This window comes from Globicephala melas, chromosome 1 (genome assembly GCF_963455315.2).
Source record: "Globicephala melas chromosome 1, mGloMel1.2, whole genome shotgun sequence".
NCBI classification, from domain to species: domain Eukaryota; kingdom Metazoa; phylum Chordata; class Mammalia; order Artiodactyla; family Delphinidae; genus Globicephala; species Globicephala melas.
Window position 1 is genome coordinate 131,500,869 of NC_083314.1, and position 18,804 is coordinate 131,519,672.

General features: G+C 37.8%; 1 protein-coding gene across 4 annotated transcripts in view; it reads right to left on the reverse strand.

Moving 5' to 3' along the window:
• Window positions 1–18,804, reverse strand: part of PDE4B (phosphodiesterase 4B) — a 592,044-nt gene that overhangs the window by 469,950 nt on the left and 103,290 nt on the right. For 3 of the 4 annotated variants that reach the window (XM_060304629.2, XM_030865864.2, XM_060304618.1), the window contains exons 2-3: window positions 12,085–12,197; window positions 6,054–6,292 (exon numbers count right to left, since the gene is read on the reverse strand). In XM_060304629.2, the coding sequence (XP_060160612.1) occupies window positions 6,054–6,292; window positions 12,085–12,126 (281 nt within the window). In that variant the 5' untranslated portion in view covers window positions 12,127–12,197. Of the gene's footprint in view, window positions 1–6,053; window positions 6,293–12,084; window positions 12,198–14,748; window positions 14,768–18,804 lie in introns of those variants that run through there. The other variant, XM_060304634.1, reaches the window with a different exon arrangement.

The window sequence follows — 18,804 nt, forward strand, 5'->3', positions numbered from 1 at the left end:
TAACTTATGTCTTTTCTTCTTTTTCTTGGTGAGCCTGGCCAGAGGTTTATCAGTGTATTGATCTTTTCAAAGAACCATCTTTTGGTTCCACTGACTTTCTCTACTGTTTTCCTGTTTTCAATTGCACTGATTTTTGCTCTAATTTAATTATTGATTTTCTTCTGCTTGCTCGAGTCTTAAATTACTCCTTTTCTTTATGGTTTTCTAAGATAGAAGAAGTACTGATTTAGTTTTTTGTTCTTGTCAAATATATCTCTATATAGAGATAGACAGAAATCGATATATAGACATATATATAGGTATAGATATATATTTCCCTCTAAGCATTGCTTTTGCTGCATCCCATAAATAATAGTAAATTTTAATTTTATTTTCACTTAGTTCAAAATATTTTTAATTTTCTCTTAATATTTCTCTTTGGCCCATTTGGTCTGTTATTTACAGTTGGGTTTTTAATCTCTGAATAGTTGGGACTTTCCAGTTATCTTTCTGTTACTGATTTCTTATTTAATTCCAGTGTGGTCTGAGAACATACTTTATATGATTTTTACTCTTAAATTTGTTAAGGTGTGTGTGATAGATGTATCTTGGTGAACATTCAATGCAAGCTTGAGAAGAATGTATACTCTGTTGTTGTTGGATGAAGTATTCTAAAAAACTTCAATTAAATCAAGTTGATTGATAGTGCTGTTCACATCAAATATATCTGTAATGATTTCTCCCTGTTTGGTCTATCAATTTTCTGCAGTGTTGAAGTCTACAAGTATAATAGTGGATTTGTCTATTTCTCCTTACTCTTGCTATATTTAAAGAAAATTTTAAAAGCTTGAAAACATCTGCAATGTGGCAGGCAACCTCTAAATTTGTCCCCCATGATGTACACCTCCTCATAGTCAGGCCCTTGCACAGTTCCTCCCCTTGGGTGTAGGCTAGATCTAATGAACGGAATTTGTAAAAGTGATGGGATGTCACTAAAAAGATTTTGACTTCTCTCTTGCTCACCTTCTACTGGTCCGTCTTTCTCTATCAAAAACTCTTGCTCCATAAAAAGCAAACTGTCATGTTATGAGTAGCACAATGGAGAGGCCCATATAGCAAAAAACTGATGTTTCCAGTCATCAGTCAGTAAGGAGGTGAACCTGTCAAAAACTGTGTGAGTGAGCTTGGAAGCAGATCCCTCCCACCCAGTCAACCATTGAAATGATTGTAACACTGGCTAATAACTTGACTTTGGCCTTGTGAGGGACCCAGTCAGAGGCACCCAGCTAGGCCACAACTAGATTCCTGACCCACAGAAAATGTAAGATAACAAATGTTTGTTACTTTAAGCCATTAAATTTGGGGATTATTCATTATACAGCAATAGATAACTAACACATGTAGGGAAAAGAAAACTACATAAAATTACCTCACATGTTTAAAAACTAAATAAATACAAACTTTAAAAACAGAAAATACAATCATCAAAATTGAAATACTCAATATAATAGATTTAACAGCAAATTTAATGTAGTTGAAAAGAGAATTAGCAAACCAGAAGGCAGACCAAAAGCAATTACCAGAATACAGCCCAGAAAGACAAAATTTCTAATTACATATATATGAAAGACATGAAAAGAAATGGAAGATAAAGAAGTAGATTCAAAATACATTTAATCATAAATCCAATAGCAGAGGAGCAAAGGACTGGCAGAGAAAATATCTGAAGAGATAATAACAAAGAATATTCCAGATCTGATGAGAAAGATACCAACTGACATATTTGAGAAGTCCAGTAAATCTCATATAGGATAAATAAAAGGAAATCCACCCCTAGTTACATCAAAGATGGAATTCAGAAATCAAGAGCCCACCCCGCCAAAAAAATGCAGATTATTTACACAGAAAAACAATTAGACTTACAGCCATTTTCCCAACAACAGTAATGGAAGCCAAAAGGTAAGGGGTAAAGTATTGAAATAAAGAAACTGCTACATAATGAAAAAGAAAACACTTTCAAGAATGAGAGCAAAATAAGGACATTTTCAGAGAAACAAACCAAAAAATAAGAATAAATTCTAAAGGACTTACTTCAAGCAAAAAGGCAAGTGATTCCAGACAGAGAGCTAGTGTATTTGGGGGTTAAAATATATAGATAATTAAAAACTGTAAACAGGGAAGGGTTAGAAGGGGTTAAAGAGCTAAAAGATCCTCATGGAGGAAAGTTAAAATTATAGATTAACTGTAGACATTCAAGGCTGAGTATTGGCTTATTTTCCTAATTTGGTTGTGGTGACATTGCTTTGATAAATTTGGTAGATCAATAAACTGCTTTAATTATTCAAAAAGTGAAGACCACCAGAGGCTTGGCATTGGCCACATCCCAAGTATGACCCCAGACTAAAGGTGAAAAGAGGGGGGAAAAAGTTGGGGAATGTCAGGAAGAATGTATTTTTCCCACTTTTTGATGTGTCTTCCAAGTGTCAGGGATGCCACCAGCTTAAGATTCATAACCTCCTTCTGCCTTTTTACTCAGTCTTCCCTGGAAAGAAGGAGTAATTGAATCTGCACTGGTCTTTCCAGAAGGAGAAAGTAGACATGTACAACTCAGTCCTTCCTTCGTACTGTCTCACCGGGGCATGATTCTACAACTCCACCATTTTCAAATTTCATAGAGGTAGATTCTCCCTCTGAGGACGAGGGCTCCCTGCACAGGCCCAGCACCTCCTATTACTGAGTGGTAAGTCTGTATGATTACGGTGTACAGCGTTAGCAGCCTACTTGCCCACAGACACAGAGTACATATTCCAATATTAACGTTATCAGTAATGAGAATAACATCTTGTTTTCATATCTGACTTCTTCTTTCATCATATTTCCAAGATGGTTCCAATAACTCAAGTGGTGAAGTTCCTCCAGAACCCCCAATAATAGAAAATGCATAATTCTGGCTCTTCAGTCCAGGTATAACAATAAAAAAACAATAATAACAATAACATCAAAATAACCACTAAGTGCTACATATATTACATTTTCTTTCTCACACAACTCTGAAAAGCTGTAACATCTCCACTGTTTATTCATTTGAGTTTTTGTAGGATAAAGAAACTCATCCAAAGGTAGCAAGATGGAAGTCCACCCAACTGGACTCAGGTCCTCACTCTTTCTTTGTCCATAGTAAATCAAATCATTGTCCTTCCATTCCAGGCCTTTTGCCTGCAGTGATGGCCACCTCTCTTCATCAATATACTCTCCCCAAACAAGGGCTAAATTTATATCAATGTTTTTCTATTTAACTTTATATACCTTGGGCAGTAACTTTCATTTGTTCTCGCTCAAATTCTTTCACTGGCTTTAAATACTTGATCTGTAGCACATATTCCCAGACTGTTGACATATTTAGAACACCAACCAGGAACTCAAGGTCAGTTTCACCCAGTTACAAAAAAATTGTCAAAGCAATTATCAGAGCAGGAGTCATATCCTAGAGATTTTTACTAGTCTAGAATAGGAGTCATCAAACTGACTGGCAGGCAAAATCTAGCTTGCTGCCTGTTTATGTAAGTAAAGTTTCATGGGAGCTGAGCTACACATTCATTTATGTACAGTCTACGGCCATGTTCACACTACAATGGCAGTGCTGAATAGTGGCAACAGAGACTATAAAGCCCACAAAGCCAAAAATATTTACTAACTGGCAGAAAAAGCTTATTGACCCCTTGTCTAGACCTGGAGATTGATTCCACATTCTCCGTGTTCTAAGTAGTGAGTATAATTCTTTCTCACACATGATTGTAGGCTGCACCCCTTACCTCTAGGACCTTTCATCAAGTTGATGGCAATGATAGTATCTGGAACCCTACTTCCTCACTTCTAATCAAATGATTTTTCAATTAGATTCCTCTGCCAGCAATTCCACCAGTATTCATCAATATTGCAAAGGAAGTATTTTTAAGGGATGTATTGATATGCTTTTAGCTGCTTATACTTAAAAATAAATTTGGAGTCAATGACTGAATACTCTCACACTTGAAAAACTATCCAGGTAACTGAAAAAAAACGGACATATTATAAATGAATTACTAATATGTGGTGTTGGCTGACTGCATGACAAACTGGATAATGGCTAAATCTTCCATTTCACTCAGCATGAGGCTAGTGATACTTGAAACATGGTTTCTAATTTTCAAAAGGCTTTAATGGATAATGATCAAGAGAAGAGAAACTAATGTTTGTTGATTGCCTAACATGTGCTTTTTACTAAAGTAGGCATTTTGAAGATATTACCATATTTAATCCTTACAATAGCCTATGAGGTGAGTACAATTACTCTCTTTGTACAGATGAATATATTCAATTTAGAAAGGTAGACAAGTGTGCCCCACATGTCAGAGTCTAGATTCGATACTTCTAAGGAAGGAACAATTCTGCAACTCCCAAAGGGTCTTTGAGTAAAATGAACTCCAGCATCGCAAGGTACTCTAACATTGCAAGGTACATTTTATCTGGAGTGTTATTCTAACACATAAAACACCAACGACCAACAAAACTGGACTCCTGCTGTGCCAGTCATCACCTCTTTAGCTGTTGGTTTGTAAGGAATTTGCTTCTGGGGAAGTGTCTGGAATAGTAATAAGGGCAATCAGAGAGCTCAAGAAAGCACGTATTTACCAACTGGTATGGAAGCATTTCAATATTGTAACAACTGGTAATACTGCACCAGTGCCAAGCTGCTGAAAAATAACTCTGTGGAAATCTTCTGAACTCCAAATCTGCCATCATGCAGAAGCAAACCAAGACTAAACACATAAGTTATGTGACTGAGTAAGCAATGCAGAAGCAATATGCCCATTTTAGTGCTCAATGATTGGTTATGACTATTCTAATGTTAATTCAGCTGAGGAGCAGATGTTAGTCAGTGCTTTTCAAATTTTTAACCCATTCCCCCTACGACATGTTCACATGCTCCTCTATCACATACAGAATGATGAACCATTTCAGGCTAATAACTGTGATAGCTGAAGTCTCAGTGATCTAATTCTTAGTGTATTTGATAACCACCAACTAAAAGATTTCCTGCATCATTCAATGAGCACATAATGGACTACTCATCAGCACTGTACAGCTCAGCATGTGGCAAGGGTATACAGCACACCATAAAAACTACATATTTTAAGGATTTACTGTGATATTATTGCACAATGATTTAATATATTTAGTTTTTCTCCTTAACAAATGAGTTAAATGAAAAGTGATTTTTAAAGCACCATATTATTATAATTTAAAATAAAACATAGAGAAAATATTTTTCTTTTTAATAAGTCTCCCTGTTATGTAAGCAGACTATTCTTGGAAAATATTTGGAAATTATGTAGAGCAAAAATAAAAACCAGAGAAAGTGCTAAAAACTAAATATGTGATTAAAAACACGTATTTGAAGAAATATCATGGCACAATTTTAACCACAGTTATAAATTATACGTATTCAATTAACGTTTCAACACTAGATTAAAATAGCCTGTTTCACAAACATAGACTCTGCAAAACAGTCCAAGCATCTCTCATAGTACAATCTTCATTCCTTTTTTGATTTATAATGAAGTGTTTTATTTTCTAGATAACCACAAACTGAAATTAGTAAAGTGGGATTATACAAAGAAGCTACGAATAATTATATTTTGAGTACAGTAATAAGAATATCTCCTGTCATTCATCTATATAATATATATGTTTTACTTCCTTTAGGCACTCATATAATTTTGCTTTTCTAAATTAAAACATCATATTGACATACACTAATAGTTTTTTTTAAAAAAAAGATCATAGGCAGTAATTTTGCTTTCCTTGTCATTAATAAAAATGCATCTCATTCCTTCCTCAATAGGCCCCTTCCAATCTTAAGAGGTAGGAGATACCTCCACTCCTCATTTTGCTACCCGAAGGGAAACAAATTCTCAAAATGTCAAAAGCCTTAGTTACTCCACAGATAACTAACATTTTAATAACAAGAAATTGTACCGGGAGTAACTGGAAAATAAAACTTAGAACTGACATTTAAGTTGGGGGCTACTCACCACTCCTGGCTCACAGTTGTAATAGCAATGCTTGGAAGTGTCACCAAAGGAAGCGTGGTCGGTCTGGAAATGCCATCTCCCTCAGGAGTCCTTGCCCTTCCGCTCTGTCTTTGGGACAGTGGTGGCAACTGCAAGTTTCCTGAGCAACACCTTCTCCCTCTCCAGAGGTCGATCCCAAGTGTGTTACTAGAAGAACTGTAGGATTTACTCAAGTTGCATTCAAAATAATCTTTAACATTCTAGAGGAACCACAGGGAAAGAAAAAAGAGAAAAAGAAAATGAAATTCAAATGTTTAAAATGATGCACGATGGAGTAAAATAAGAAGCTAAATGATCAAGCTGTCACTCATAAAGTCCTGATTCATTATCTCACAATCAGAATCGAACACTGACGTCAAAAGCTTAAGAGAAAACACGTAGGCACAAGGGCTAATTCTCAAATTTTAGACACATTAGTTGCATAGTCTTGGTGATCTTCAGGACTGTTGATAATATTTTCCCGTTAGAAGCATGTGGATTGCAGGGCTTTTTATCTTCTTTCTCTTTTTTTAAATTATTCTTTTTTTCTTTCTCTTTTTTCACTTGCTAAAACGAAAGCTTTTCATAGAAAATATATTTTGGACATCAGGGTCATCATTCTGCAACACGGGAACAAGCTATACTAGCTAAATTATAACATTTCTTGTTCAATGTTTTAAAGTAAATATATTTTCTATCTCAGGCCAGCAAGATACTCATAATTGTGGGTAACCGGGTAACTGACTTTTCCTATTCTTATAAAAGGTCTCCTCAGAGTTGAGGGGATTTGGGGGTGGGTTTTTTTTTCTGGTCAAACATATAAGAGCTCAGAAAAAGAAGAATATACTTTATCTGGTCCCGAATTGAACTGCCATGTGTTCAATATATGCCCTAATGCTGACATGAATGAAATACTTGTGAGAAGATAGAGGCATTGTATTATAACCAGTAATAAGAGTTATTCATTCTTCCTATATCTCTTGGTGACTCTGGTTCCTGGTACTGTGGGGAGTGGAAGCCCCAAAAGAACCTCTGCCTGCATCACCATTCATACCGGCTTGAAGACAAGAAATGTTACAGCAATGCAAGTAGCCACTGATAGCAACTTGGAGTTTAAAAGTTGTAACTGTCACTCTCCACTCGTATCTTAAGCAATAATGGAAGTCCTAACACCAGGTCAAGGTCTCTCACCTGGAAGTCATTCTGTAGCCCTAAAAAGACAGGTATTTCCTACTAGCCCTTCAGAACAGACTTAGGAGAGCCTGGGACTAGACCGCCTTAGGTTTAAACAAACTAAAGTTCTCCGCCCACCACTCCTCCACCCATCCCTATACTAGTTCATACAAGGATAATTAACTCAAGTTTAAGGGTCTACCTGGGTTCATTCAACAAATATTTTCTGCACACCTATTAAAGTCTTGCTCTGTGCTACTTAAGAAAGGATACAACAGCAAAAAGAGACAGAACCTGTATTCTAGTGATTATGCTTATCTCATCCATGCAAAACCACATTTTCATGATGAAAATCTGGGCATGAATAGGCCTGACAATTTTCAGGGGCCCCACTCTCTCCACCTGGAAATGGGATATCATCATATTTTTTGTGCTTGACTTATGGTTTTGGAATACCACTTATTTAAAATTCAGTAGAACCACAATTCAGTAACAGGAAGGAGACAAAACAATTTACAATTTTCCAGAGTTTGAAATATTCTGGAATGTGGCCAGTGTTTTACTGTTTAGTAACTGGTTATATTAAATCTACTGTAGGCATAGCACTTATATGTGTGTGCGTGTGTGTGTGTGCGCGCGCGCATGTGTATGTGTTAGAAATAGGCTGAGGAGAAAGCATAGTATATGTAAGTTTCTTTCTCAAAAGACTTAGAGACTAGTTGAGGAGACAGGAAGTCTTAGGAGAGACAAAGTCTTCCTAAAGAGATTCAAGAACAAACTAAAAGTCAAAACTTTTATAACTCAGTTTGTTCCAAATATGCATGTAAAGAAAGCACTGATTATCTGGAAAGCAAAGCAGTGTTTCTTGTATGGGTGGTAAAGCATATACTTTACCACCCATACAAGAAACACTCTACCAAAGAACAGAAATGAGATGTCACTTAGTTAAACCACCAACCACAATAGTCTTATAATAAAGTTATTGGATATTTTTCCTCTTTTAGAAATGGAAATATTACCAACCAGGTTTAATTTCAGTGAATAAACTAAATGGGTATTTATTTGGTACTTGTTATTTGAAAAGTAACAAAGTCACACCTATCACAAAATATATCCCATACTGACTTGTGAACAAGCTTGAATTTACAGATTTGTAGCCATTCTTTGAAGAATTTGTTTCAAAAGACCTCAGTTAATGTGCAAATGCATTGCCACAAAAGAGCTTAATGGAATAGCTTTTTAGAAATTAAGTTAAATACTAAAAACAGTAATATTGTTATGCAAACACATTAACCTAAGTTGAGTTATTCATAATTACCTCAAACTTTCTAATTCATACTCATAATCACTGCCCCAAATTTGCTAACATCCTCAAAGGCAAAATCTAATTCAGTCAATTCTAAACTACTGAATTGGTGATCTTGGACTTATTTTTCTATTTTAATCAGCATGATACTGGCCAACTACACCACACATCAGATCAAAGATTTGGGGGGAAAAAACATTAATTTGAACGTTACTTTTGGAAATCACGCTGTTCCCTTTGCCAGAAACTCTCTTCCCCCAGGTCTTCACAGGGCTCACTCCCTCAATGCTTATATGTCCTCACTGTCCATATTCCCTCTCTTCATGTTATCCTTCTATGAACACCTATTGTCACCGTCCAACCATTTTTTGCCCCCTGACCAACTTCATTTTTCTCCACAGTTCTTATCATAGCTGGGATTATTTTATAATTTATTGATTGATGTACACCCTCCCCTCTAGAATATAAGCTACAAAGGGACAAGGACTCTAATCCCTAGAAGCTAACCAGTGTGGAGTGTATAATAGGTGCTAAATTAATATTAGGTGAATATTTAAATCGCTGAGTAACTGTTGAGCTGAAATAATGAGAATATAATAAAATATCCTTGACTTAAGGGTGAACCTTTCTTCAGAGTGTGGTATAAAAAAATATAATATCTGCCAATTTGCTTTTGTTGTAAGGGAAGAGATACTGTGTGTAACATTTGATATGATCTTCTGTAGTATACTGGAAAGGTTGAGGTGCATGGTGAAAAGTTTTAGGTTATGACTGTCCACCAGAAATAAAGTATAAGCCACAAATGGGAGCCAAATGTATAATTTTAAATATTCTAGTAGTCACATTAAAAAAGTAAAAAAAAAGGAAACAGGTGAAATTACTTTTAATAGTATATTTTACTTAGCTTAGTATATCCAAAATATTGTCATTTCAACATGTAATCTATATCAAAAATTATTAATAACATATTTTACATTCTTTTCTATTTGTACTATTATGTAATCAAAATCCAAGATGTATTTCACATTTACAGCACCTCCCCATTCGTACTAGTGCTTAATAGTCACGTGTGGCTAGTGGCTACCATGTCGGACAGTGCAAATCTAGGTAATAATACTAACCCCACCAGTCTAGGTGGGGTTAGTATTCTTCAAATGTGCTTTTCTTTTTTGTACATTCTTCTATGCAACCTTCCCTGTCTTTTGATTGTGGTAACCATTACCTTAGAGAGGATTAGGATTATTACTGCAATGATAGAATGAAGAGGAAAAAAATCATTGATCATCCTTTATAGACAGGATGCATTGTTTAGTTTTATTCTTCCAAAGAAATAGAATCTGGAGCACACAGTATACAAATAGTATTATAGGACAACCCCAAGCTTTTTTTTTTTAAGAGAAACAGAATTTCCAAATTCCAGAAGTTTCCCCTTAGATATCCTAACCAGAGCATGAAGGTCTGAACACAGCTTTTTACCGCTGGTACTGAGGACTTAGAATATGACTTAAGGGCAGTTCCCTTGTGGTCAAGGAGCAGGGAAGGGGGAAAGAAGAAAAGGAAATATGGCACAGGTGATGAGACTAGATCACTAACCAAGTGTCTCAACACAAAAGAGTAGAAAAGGCAATGGCAAAGGAGTGTGCTTTGGTGGGCAAGAGCCTCATGGCACAACGAAGTCTCACTCTGCATTTGCGGGTCCTAGAAGTTCTTACAAACCCAGATAGGGACAGAGAAGGAAACAGAATTAGCCTCAGCTTGCTCTTCAAGGGGTTTTCTGCAGCATAAGGTAAAGGGACCAGGGGTTCATGGGGTGAGCAGCCCAAAGGGCTGCACAGAAAGCAAAGCTGAGTCTTTTAAACAATCAGAGCTCCACTGAAAGGTTAGGTGAAGAGCCCAGGCAGCAGGGGAGAATGTCAAATTTACAGCGAGCTGAGAAGGTCCCCTGCTCAGGCTGAGAGCACTCATCACCTGTTATACCTACCATGTGCCTAAGCACACTGGATCAAGGGCAGAGACTGACAACCAAACATCTGGGGAAATGAGCTATTCCTCAATAGGACAACAGTAAGAACCAGCGGAAATATAAGACAAGGACAATAATACCACACACCTGTGACTATAATGTGAATTAATGTTGTTTTCCCACTTGCCTACATGGAAGGGAAGGAGTAAGAACTTGGAGAAATACTCATAAACTGGGCATTTACTCAAAAGATACCAGTTTACATTATTAATTACCAAGTTCAAGTTCCTCCCAGCCCCTCCCCCATCTGTGAAATAGAAGTTTAACAAGATGAGCTATTACAGACAGCAAGGAAAATGACTTCTTTTTCCTTCCTCCCTCCCTTCCTTCCTTCTGCACATCTGATTAGTGGCATATAATTTTTGGCTCAATTACAAACAGAAGCTGAGTAAACACTGGACAATTAAAAACACACTAATGGGGGACTGGTCAATTGAAAGCAAAAAAGATAATATCAGCTGACCAAGAGGCAAAGCTATTAAAAATGATGAGTCTACAGACTTCCTCAAATGACCCAGAGCAGAGCTTCTCAAATATAATGTACATATGTAGTCAGCCTGGGACTTACGTATATTAAAAATGTACTTGGTACATAGTAGGTCCTCAAAAATATTTGTAAAATGAGTAAATCAAAGAATATAATTAAATGTTAAAATCCTTAGCTTTCAAGGAAAGCTTGGGAAGGAAATGCGGTTTCTTTTTAGCCTTAAATAATAAGTAGAATTCGTTTAGTGAAGATAATGGAAATTTACCTATGTACCTAATGTACATATGTAATCACCCTGGGAATAAATTCTGAACTTTAGGTCTGAGGGATGGTTCTGAAATTCTGCATTTCTGATAAATACACAGGTGACGCTAGTGCTGCTGGTCTGAGGCCCACGCTTGAGCCAAGTCCTAGAGGATGGGTTTCAAACAGCTGTCAAAGACCCCACCATAGAAGATGACTCAAGGATCAGCTGAACTTGGATAAAAGTGTGCAAGAAAGTCATCAAGAAATGCAAACAGGGGCTTCCCTGGTGGCGCAGTGGTTGAGAGTCCGCCTGCCAATGCAGGGGACACGGGTTCGTGCCCCAGTCCGGGAAGATCCCACATGCCATGGAGCGGCTGGGCCCATGAGCCATGGCCACTGAGCCTGCGCGTCTGGAGCCTGTGCTCCGCAACGGGAGAGGCCACAACAGTGAGAGGCCTGCGTAGCGGAAAAAAAAAAAAAGAAAAAAAGAAATGAAAACAGGGTGAAAAGAAAAATTTCCACAGATTGGTGGTTTTGTAAATGAAAATCACAAAGTTCAAACTGAGCCCATCTCCAAGCTGCAGAGAGGGCAGTGTGCCTGCTGCCTAGCATGCAGAGTGTTGGGTCCAAGGGCTGGCAATGTCCAGGTCACAGAAGCACCTAGAGGCAGAGTGGTACTATTAGACAACCTTGCCTGCCCTTGGAACAGAATTATGGAGTGACTTCTTTATTGAGCAAAGAGTGGGTGGAATCGGCAACTCTGATGTTTGGAACTTACATCGTCGGCCGTCACTGTCATCACACTCCTGCTTTTCTTCATTATAAAGGGGAACAGCAGCCCCTTTTAGGGCGTCTGTTATTCAGTGCAGCTTTGCTGACAATTTTTAAGACCTGCAGGGGAAAACAAGACACACACAAAAAAGAACAGTTCGGTATCCTTAAATACAAATAAGTAGCTTAGTTGTATTCTCCACACTAATATTTGAATGTACACAAGGCACGTGTATAAGTAAATATCACAATTTACCAAGCCAATTAAATCTAACACGTGAGGAAAGAGGTTCACAAAACGCAAAAATCCAAGACATCAGTGCAAAGGTATTTGAGAGGAGAGAAAAAGAATAGAGGATAACAGTTAGGCTCCCAAATAATCAATGATCCTTAAGAATACAGAAATAATATGTATTAGTGAAAGGCTTTAAACTTACAAAGTACTTGCCCATATAATATTTCATTTGATCCCCATAACAATCTGTGAGATTATTTTCATCTATTTTTTCTAATGAGAGAACAGAGGATCAGAAAAATAATTGGGCCAAGGTAACAGAGCTAAAACATGGCAGATTTAGAATTTAACGAATATGATCCATTGATACTATTGTCAAGGAAAACAGGAAAAGAAAGAAAACCAATACAAAAATATGCATGACCAAAAAAAAAATCTTAATTTCAATGGTACCATCAGTTTAAACCTCTTACACGTATAAGTACATAGGCAAGTATTCATCACAGAGAATTTTAGCAACCAATAGTTCGAAAGAGCTAGTATTCCCTGGTTTAAATCACACAAACTTGGGCATTCTGAAGCAGAGACACTGCAGTTCATGACATTTGTTTTGTGTAGATCACTGGAAGCCACTACAGCAACAAAGAAACTCAAAAACGTTACCAAAATTTAAGGATGCACCCCACTTGTGCCAGCTCCAGAGGAAAAAGAGTCACTGGTTTATGAAAACTCAGGCTATTGAAACAGGCCCAAGTTTAAAGTTCAGACATACAGTAGTCTAGAAGAGAATATGAAGAATTCTGAGTTTGCAGAATTGAACTGGAAAAGGTACAGTATAGAAACCATTGAATCCAAGAAGCGTTGGTCCACATGGCGGATTCTCAAGATCTTAACATCAAAAATGGCCTGCATCGATGCTGAGCTCAAGAAGCTCCTATGTTTTCTCACTCTGTACATTTAAAATTCTTAATACAGGCCTGATTTGAAAAGTCTGCTTCCCGAACACGAAGATATATATAGATTAAGAGCGTGATGGAATTGTAGCTATGTGACTAGGAATACTAAGTAGTGGCATTGTCCCATCACCCAGGAAACCAGGGTTGAATTCCTAACACATAATATGATGACATTATGCAGGAGTTGGCAGTGAAACTGACAGAGTGGATAAGAGAGTGGGGGGAGGGAGAAACTTTGCCTTTATGAGTCTTCTAGGGAGAGAACCTCACAGGCCTTTCAGGTGTTCAATTCAATATGCCAAGGAAAAGAATTTCCTCAGCATACACCAAGGAATGATTACAATTACTGAACTCCTCTAACACTGACCAAAGAGGAATAGGCAGAATTTTAGAGTTTTTTACTCAAAGGCTGCTTGAAACTTAACAAAAGTCAACAAATAACAGGCATTTTATCTGTTATGTTCAGTCTTGCGTGCCTCTCTAAGGCCAAACCTGAAAAAAAATGTTTATACTCCTAAGCAAAGAAAAAGCAAGATTAAAAGATGTAAGTTTCAAATGCAGGATATAGGATTAGATATCCCCAATCAGTATAATTCTGTAAAAATATGAGCATAGAAAATTACTAAAGAAGCTGTGTAAAATTAAAACAGTGAACATTATATAAGAGTTATTGGAGGTTTTTCTTTCTTTTTCATATTTTCCAAATTTTTGTGGTGTATTCTTTTCTGAGCCAAGAAAATGATCTATTTTGCTTGGCAGGAAATGCACTTAAAAATAGGATAAAACAACACAACTGGAGTAGAAATCTCTAGGCTGTCTTCAGCAGGGAAAAACAAGGATCAAGTTTCCCCAGCAGAAATGAAGAGAAAGACCTTAGCTATAGCTTCTTAGACGTGAACAAGGCATTCTAGGATCCAGATGAAGCTCAATGCAAACCCAGCCCTCAAGAATTTTAGGTCTAGTCTGGCAGGGAAGACTTACATATATTAAATGTGCACTTGGTACAGAGTAGGTTCTCAAATATGTTTGTACAATGAGCGAATCAAAGAATATAATTAAATGTTAAAATGCTTAGGTTTCAGGGAAGACTTTGGGAAGGAAATGACGTTTCTTTTTAGCCTTAAATAATAAGTAGAATTTGTTTAGTGGAGATAATAGAAAAGTGTATGGTGTGCAAAAATATGGGAAAGAATTTAATGTACTAAGGGTGTGACACATGCAGGAAGATGCCATGCTAAGGAAATTTATGGCAGGCAGAAAGACATGTTCCAGGGTAACATCAGTAGATTTGGGGCATGCAACAGTATTTTTGTGAGGTCTTAGCCATGAAAATAAACTTATGTTTTAAAACACTTTGAGTGTGAGAGATGACTGGATAAATTCATGTGCCTCCAACTGGGAGCACGTCCTGGCTAGGAAAAAGCAAGATCTCAAGTCACAAGGAAGTTTTCCAAATGTTCTACATTTAAAATATTATTACTTTGGGCTTCCCTGGTGGAGCAGTGGTTGAGAGTCCGCCTGCCGATGCAGAGGACACGGGTTCGTGCCTCGGTCCGGGAAGATCCCACATGCCGCGGAGCGGCTGGGCCCGTGAGCCATGGCCGCTGAGCCTGCGCATCCGGAGCCTGTGCTCCGCAACGGGAGAGGCCACAACAGTGACAGGCCCACGTACCGCCAAAAAAAAGAAAAAGAAAATAAAATATATTACTTTTATATTCAGAAATAAAACCCAGCATCTATTATATATTGGGTTGGCAAAAAAGTGCGTTCGGGTTTTCCGTAAGATGGTATGAAAAACCCGAACGAACTTTTTGGCCAAACCGATAAAACCAAATAAAAGAGAGGAGAGATTGTTTTCTAGATAGTTTACGTTTGCCCCTCAAGATCCACTCCAACACCTTCTCCATCCTGGCTCTGCCCTAGGAGGCTGGTCCTCACAGACTGAGTCCATGGGCTCTCTAGCCCTCTGGCTCCTGGGAAGTGCAGCAGGAAGACAGGGGGAAAGAAAGGTTCCTCTCTGCTGGCTAGAGTGTAATAGTGGCAAAAGCCCTCTACTCTAGATCACAGCTCCTGCAGTCACCCCTCTCTAAGGAGATAGGTTTCCCTGGGTTCCATTAACTACTGTCTCCACTTGACCCTTCAGACATAAGGCTGGTAGCAACTTTCCACTGTTGCTAGCCTCATGGTGCTGCATGATGCCTTTGTGGTTATCCTCAACCCTGTCCACACCTTTTGTAAATAGTACCTACATTAAATTCTTTCACTCCCTGTGGGAGTGCAATCTGTTTCCTGCTGGGACCCTGACTGATAACAGATTTGCTCCAAAAACTTTACAAAGCCAGGGGGCAATTTTAAAATATCCTCCCTCAGTGCCTTGTACAGTGACTGACACAAAGCAGGGTCTCAATAAATAACTGTTAGAGAATGAATAAGTAAAATCTAGTTGGAGTTCTAGAATGGTTTTATGGCTTTTAGAAAAGAAGGTCAGCAGGCATTATCTCAAATTGCTTTTGTGAGGCAGAAATAGTTTTATGTCATCACTCGTGGGTGGCAATGGTGATTCTGTTTGGGAGTTCAGAGAAATGTTATAACATGTTTAATATTACATTGTTATATTATTGTATTATACTATTGTTATATAATAGTATACAATATAATTTAACATTGTAATATATTGTGTTATAATATTATGAAATAGAAGAATAGAGATTATCTATGCCATGTTATTGCTGATTGCTAGTGTCAGTTGCCTTTCGTTTAGGCTAACATGGATGGAAAAATTATCTTGTACCAGTTTGTAATATACATATAAGAGTTCAATTATGTTTCATTAGAGCAGCCAACCAAACAAAGTGGGCACAATTATCACAACAGGTGAGGGAATCAAGTCTCGGAACAGTAATAAAATACGCACAAAGTCACACACTCTGCTGGTTCAGACTAGAACTTTATTTCTAAGGCCAAGTCTCTTAACCAATCACTATGCAGCTGATTGGGTCTTATTCACATCTTTTCAAGGTAGAAGTGAACGAAGTGATTTTTATTTATTTTTCTGATACTGGAATACAAGTTAAGTTGATCGGTTTTCTGGAATCATGCTCCCTAATCATGTAAGGACAAAAAGCAGTAATTTTTAAAAGATACTGACGTTTCTAAGCGCCTCAAATTTAAGGCAAATGTAAACAAGAGAAGAAGTCAGGCTCTCTTAATTTGAGATTATTCTTCCATGAGTAAAATTTGCTTCTCAATATGTAGAATGCCATTTGGTTCATTAAAACAAAGTGTTTCTAAGAATTTCAAAGTTATGAGTAAGTATGATGACTATAAATTCCATTTCTGGCATATATGAATAGTTTTCCTGTGGTTTTATCTTTCACCACTTAAAAGATGCTTTTAAACTTATATTAATCTTTCACAACATTCTGTTATTTTCTAAGACTACAGTATTCTTCGTATAATTATGTATTTCCCTCTTTCTCCACAGAGATATAAAAGCTAAAATGAGGAAAAAGACCCTGACTGACTGCTATAGCTATAGTGTAAATTTCTCCTTCGGCAGGTTTCAGTTATCAGTACTAGTAATCCCTGATTGACAGAAAGTTCAATGAATAATGATAATCATTCTAAAATCCTACATTATGGATATAAACCATGATGAAATGACCAAACCCTGAAAGATAAAAAAAAATAAGGGTAATACTCTGAGTTTTTAAGAAAGTTGTTTTTTCCAGTTTAAAGATTGCCCTTTATTCTGAGATGATGTTCAAAAAAGTTTCATTTTGTTTTTTGTATAACTGATTTATTGAACATTCTGCACATGTTTTAAGTTTTCTCTAATAACTGTTTTCCATCTGCAATGTTAAATCTCTTTCCTCCTCCTTAACAGCAGCTCAAATTGAGTCCATAACTTATAACTGCTTTAAATCCCATCTCCTTCCCTTTTCTCTGCTCAGTGGCCAGGATCTGTGGGGCCACTTGGTGGCCGGTGTGTAGGACTTGGAATGGCCAGAAGGAATAGTCTACTCTTTTATTCCTCCTCCCTCCTCTTTTCTTTAGGTTCTAGCTGTTTCCACACTGCAGCAGAGTGGAAGAGTTAATGAAAAGGAAAGTCTTCTTATGTCACTGGGCATTTAATTGCAGTCCTCTGTTAAGTGTCATTGCTTCTCTGACAAAAAGAGACTGTATATTGATGCCCTCTCTAAGGCAGGTGTCCAAATGCTGGCTCTCTTCTTAGGGGTAAGTAGGAGCTTTCACTGGGGAAAAAAAATAACTTTTCTCATCTCCTCAGCTCCCATCCCCACTGGTATACACTGAAACTTGTTGGTAAGGTTCCCTTGAGCAAGTCTGTTCTTCTGATTAAAGTAATGACAAGATGGCTCAATCCACAATGTACTTATCCGGAATAAGCTCAAGCATCCTTGTTACCCCAAGTGGCAAAGGTTAAGCTTCTTTGCTGCCATCTCTTCTCTCTGCCCTGCTATCTCTCTCCATTTCCCCTTTCCCTTGCTCAAGGGGACATAAAGAACCAATCAGAAATTCTTCTGCATAAATGATCAATGGAGAAATGAGACACTGTGTCAGTTGTTTTATCATTGTCTTTCAGACCAAAGCCAACCATTCAGTTACTCTGCTCTGTGACGCTGGGGTTGAGACACTGCAAACCGTATTTCACAAATTCTCTTCCCAGCTGGCTTCCTTTAGGTGCTGACAACAGGAATCGTGAGGAGGAAAGTGGAAGAAGAGAGTTGGAGAGAAGGGACTCTCTTCCTTTTATCAGGAGCATAAACAACACTGGTCCTCCCTCCAGGCAGACCCAGAAGCAGCCATAAAATACCCCATCAGATGTCTGCTCACTAGCTTCAGAGCCACCCCTTGGTGGTTCCAGCTCCTAAGGTGGTGACCCCTCCTTTCCACTGCTAGACTCTCATAGTACTACCTCCCCTTTCTCCCTCAGCACTAGGAGTGGTAGCTGCTTCACTAATCTCTGTGTTACCTGGCTGGCCTGTTTTCACTTTCATTATTCATATTTATGTAATCAATTTATTATATTACATCCCTTTTGTTTCCCTAAAGTACATAGAATCTAACCTTTTTATTGACGGCACCCCCAATCTCTAGAAGTGGTTCTTCATCTTCAGTAGGCCAACAATTCACCTCCCCAACACCTCTTCACATACCATCCTACCCCCACCCAGAGTCAGTTTATATGAGGACTGGAAGGTGGCTGGGGTGATGACTGGTGTCAGAACCCACCTGGCTCCCTCTCAGAGGGAGCTGCCCGAGCACTTTTATATGCAGCTCTCCTTGGAGAATGTGGGATATTTGGATGGCTCTTGGTCCTCTGTTTAGGGTTACAGTCCCCATTTTTTTAAACAGGAAAAGTCCTACTCATCATTCTTTCAGATGTGAAAATGTCCATTTTTGAGATGATGATGATAATGTAATGCGGCATGAGCATTTCTTTCTTCCGTTTCTTAATGGCCTCAATTGAGAAAATTAGACATCGGCAATTTCTATGTCATTCCTCTAGTTCTCT